The sequence below is a fragment of the Prunus dulcis genome, chromosome 7, assembly GCF_902201215.1.
Source record: "Prunus dulcis chromosome 7, ALMONDv2, whole genome shotgun sequence".
In the NCBI taxonomy this organism is placed as follows: Eukaryota; Viridiplantae; Streptophyta; class Magnoliopsida; order Rosales; family Rosaceae; genus Prunus; species Prunus dulcis.
The window spans coordinates 10,578,250-10,582,547 of record NC_047656.1 but is presented as its reverse complement, the minus strand read 5'-3'; the positions used below and the strand labels follow the sequence as shown (position 1 = coordinate 10,582,547).

The 4,298-nt window shown below is 39.2% G+C and overlaps 1 protein-coding gene across 1 annotated transcript; it reads right to left on the bottom strand.

Moving 5' to 3' along the window:
* Window positions 1-328: 328 nt before the first annotated feature.
* Window positions 329-1,726, bottom strand: LOC117635023 (zinc finger protein 8). Its single transcript, XM_034369348.1, has one exon. The coding sequence runs from the start codon at window positions 1,467-1,469 to the stop codon at window positions 648-650; it is 822 nt and encodes a 273-aa protein (XP_034225239.1). The 5' UTR covers window positions 1,470-1,726; the 3' UTR covers window positions 329-647.
* Window positions 1,727-4,298: the final 2,572 nt, after the last annotated feature.

Below are 4,298 nucleotides of genomic sequence, written 5' to 3'. Positions count from 1 at the left end.
ATCATCATCTTTCTTCTGTGTGAGTGTGTGTGCAGCAGTGTGATACACTGAATCAAATTCCACCTCTCTCATCACCCCACCTGTCTAGAGAACCAAACAAATACATCGACATAGCCACACGTGTGTATCTACAAAAGTCCATGCACCTCCTAACCGATGCCATATATTCCTCACACGTGTGGACAAAAGTTAAACTATACTCTCTCAAAGAAGAGAGAGACATTGCTGTGAATGAAATGAACCCAACTCTGCTGATGGAACGAAATCTAAACGAAAATTTTGCTTCACAAAAATAGCAATTTCCTTGCCTGTAAACAGTAAGTTTTGCTTTCAGAATCAAGAACAGTACTGCTTCCTGATTATTTTTAATTACATTGATGAAGATTTCTCCAAACACATGATTTCCTCATTTACATACCGAAACCATACTAAAAATTGTGACTGAAGAAGTTATGAGCAGGAATATTTCCTAAAATTGGCCTCATTTGCATTAATCCCAGGAGATTATATATTAAAAACAATTAATTAATTAATTCCCTTCTCTCTCATCATCATCAAATTCTCTCTCTCTTTTTTTCCCCTCTAAAGTAGTACTAATTAATTAATTGATTAAAGTAGTTATCCAAATCATAGCAGCCTTAATCTTATTACAGATGAAGATCCAAACTCACATGGTCTTGCACACTCGCCATCGACGAGTCATACACGTACCGTCCTTGACCGCCCGTCCCACCGACCCCTGCTGCCTTCATCTCCTCCCCGCCGGCGAACAAATTCATCGAACGGTCACGATTGAAACTAGGGTTAGTAGTACCCTGAACTGCAGGGATCCGCCACAGGGCCAAAGGGCTCCCATTTATGGGGGCTGATTGCGTGCCGTACGTCCCACCAGAGCTTCCGTAAAACCTAGTATGTTGATGAGCACCAGCAATGGAGCTGGAGTGGCTACTATTCCAAGATGGATAAGCAGTATGGTGATGGTGAGGTGAAGCCCCAAGCCTAGAAGTTGTGTAGTTCATTAAGCCGTACACGTGGTGGTGCGCGTCGTGAGATAGGCCGTGGTGGCCGGCATGCACCATGGCCGACTGGAGGTGCTCGCGTTTTGCGTGCTGCCGCTCTCTCTTGTGCGCGTTTTGGTGGCCCCCGAGGGCTTGGGAGGTCGGGAAGTTCCGGCAGCAGTAGTGGCATTCAAATCTCCGGCTGCTCTCGCCTCCGCTTTCGTTGCTTTTGTTGTTGCTGTTGGTGGCGGTGGTGGTGTTGATGTTGTACTCTTTCGCGGCGGTGTCTTCGCAGGCATTGGTGTAGTCGAGGGATTCGGAGTCTTCCGTGGGGGTGTCTGCGCCGAATTCTATGCCAAAGAGGCGGATGCCCTTCTCTTTGTTGACGGGAGGGGCCGGGCGGATGAAGGGGAGCTGAGCAAATGACTCTACGTTCATGAAGTCTTGAGTCTCCTTCTCAACCTTGTCCATGAAAATTTGGAGAGAGAAAGAGGTGTAGTTTTGGGTGTGGTGAAAAAAGAGGAGGAAATGGAGAAATTGGGAGAGGAGAAATGAGAGGGAGGAGGAGGGGAGGGGGTGATGTATGTGGGGGTGAGGAGGGATGGTGTGGGGCCTATAAAAGGGGGGGTGAGAGACTGAATGATGATGGACAATTGGGGCTGACCCATCTGAGAGTGAACCCTGACAAGGACACAAGTTTGAGAGTGGCTTTGGCTTCTCAAAGTACCATGCACCTTTGCTTCCTTCACTTGTTTTTTGTTTTTTTTTTTTTGGTTTATTTGATTGGGGAACTAAGGGGAAAGTTGTTGTTACATCCCCACACTTTTTCATAATTTCATATCCTACCCTAAATCCTTATGTTATCTAATTTTTTAAAAAAGAAAAATGTCAATTTTAACGATCAATCAATCAATTATGTACATACCCAATTTGTCACTGATTTAGTGGTATTTATCTTCACTTGGTCATAAAAGGTCATATACGACTGATATGAATACGAGAACTATCATGGCAAAAAAAAAAAAAAAAAAGAGAACTATACATATCTGTGGTAAGTTTTATGAAAATAACTTTATAAATATCACATCGTTTGTAAAATTAAAATTTAAAAATCGACAAGAATTAAAGACATTCCATTATCTACAATACTAACGTACTTAACGTTTAATAAATTAACAATTAATGAATTCTAAAAGGTATAATGATTATGGGGAGATTTTAGTACATGATGGATGCCTGAATTTAATTAGATGCATTAATAATCTCATAAGGAATTCATGAATTTATGAGTTAATTGGTTAATCATCAAGACATTCAAAGTGACAAGGTACATACTAGGGTATATGGTAGGGAATGAAAGCTAGGATTGATAACTAAGTACTTCCTAATTTACTTTTAAATCCATTACCAACTTTGGGGAGAGATTCGAACTAGGAACTTCTTCTTTAGAGTATATATAATTGTGAAACCATAACCATACTCTCTTTCCACACACTTTCTAATCTAACTAATTACGTTCCAAAGGCAATAAAAACAATATATATATATATATATATATATATATAATTCTTTAGTTAGAACAAAGCTTAATATAGTATATTCATGTAAGATAGAAGAAGCAATAAAACATGAGCATATTAATAAATGGAAAAATAAAATAGGCCTATATATTTTGTAAATAAATAAATAAATAAATAATTATATATATATATATATATTTTGATGCACGTTAGGTCCAAACCCAAAGCAGTGAATTATTGAAATATATCATCAAGCTAATAAATGAAAAAACAAAAAATATAGAGTAGGGCCTATTTGTAGAAAACCAGGCTAGCAGGAAGGCTAATCGAAGGGCTCTAAATACTGAGGCTAGCAGGAACGTACTAGGGTGTTAGCTAGAGTTAAAGTTTGAGAAGGTACAATATAAATCATCAGATATTGCTCACGGGCCAATTAAACATGTTACTTCATTAACTGGTAATTATAATAGGATATTAAAATTAAACTGAATCCAGATTCCAGATGTTTTTTGTTCTTATATTCTATAATTGAACTGCTCGAACACCATTTTCAAGTTAATTTTTTTCAATGAAATAAAAGAGCAATAATATTTTATTGATAAGATAAACAAAAACAAGTACAAAGCAACTAAGATGCCGAATATGGATATAGTGACCAAATGCAACAAGAAGTTGAATTGATCTGGAAAGAATACACACAACCCAAAAAATGATTAAAATCTCCGAATCAGCAACCATAATCACATGTACTCAAACTTGCAATAAAAATTTGACGTGCAATGACAGAAACGGCAAATTCGTATCGAAAGTCAAAAGCCAAAAGGAAATAAAATATCCTAAACAAAAAACAAACCGCATCAAACTCCTAAAGAGTTCATGGAAATTATTAGACAAATAAACCAGAAACAAGACTACCGCTCCACATCCTCTAGGGCAACCTGAAGAGAGCCTCTTGTATCAACGAGCCCATTACATGTCCAAACCATGCACCAATATTGTCCCCACCTTAACCGCCTAGGTCCAATACCTTAGGTAGGAGTAGGCCCGATGGACCTCTAGGTGTAGGGTTTTAACTTAAGAGGTCTCGATGCGATTCAGAGTGGACCACCTATATTTAAACTGTAACAATCTCTACCTTGGCGAGATCAAAGCCAAGGTAACCTTGCCGTTCACAACACTTGCACTTTTCAAGAGTGAGCCCCCGCAACTCCACCTTTTCCGACAAGGATTCTTCTTGAGTCTCGCTAGGAGCCCTTACTCCACCTACACCTAGGATTTTCTTGAGCCTATGCTCCATTAGCCCATTCCACCTTTCTTCGTCCGTTTAGGAATTTGTACTTGATTCGCCTCCTTGAACATGTCAATGGCTCCACCTTGAATCGAGTGCATCTTAGCCAAACCTGGCTCTGATACCAATTGTTGTATCAACAGGCCCAATAAGAGTTCACTACCTGTCTAAACCATGCATCGATATTTTCCCTACCTTAACCACCTAGGTCCAATACCTTAGGTGGGAGTAGGCCTGATGGACCTCTAGGTGTGGGGTTTTAACTTAAAAGGCCTCAGTGCAATTAGGAGTGGATCACCTATATTTAAACTATATATTATTATTGTATTCTCCAATGTGGGACTTACACATTAAAATTGGTACTTAGGTGGAAGGGTATCAAGTTACTTAGAAGATCCGACACACAAAGTATTTATACCAAATGTACAACTAGCCTACAACTAGTCACACACTTAAGAACACACAACAATCAGCACACTCAATCAAACACAA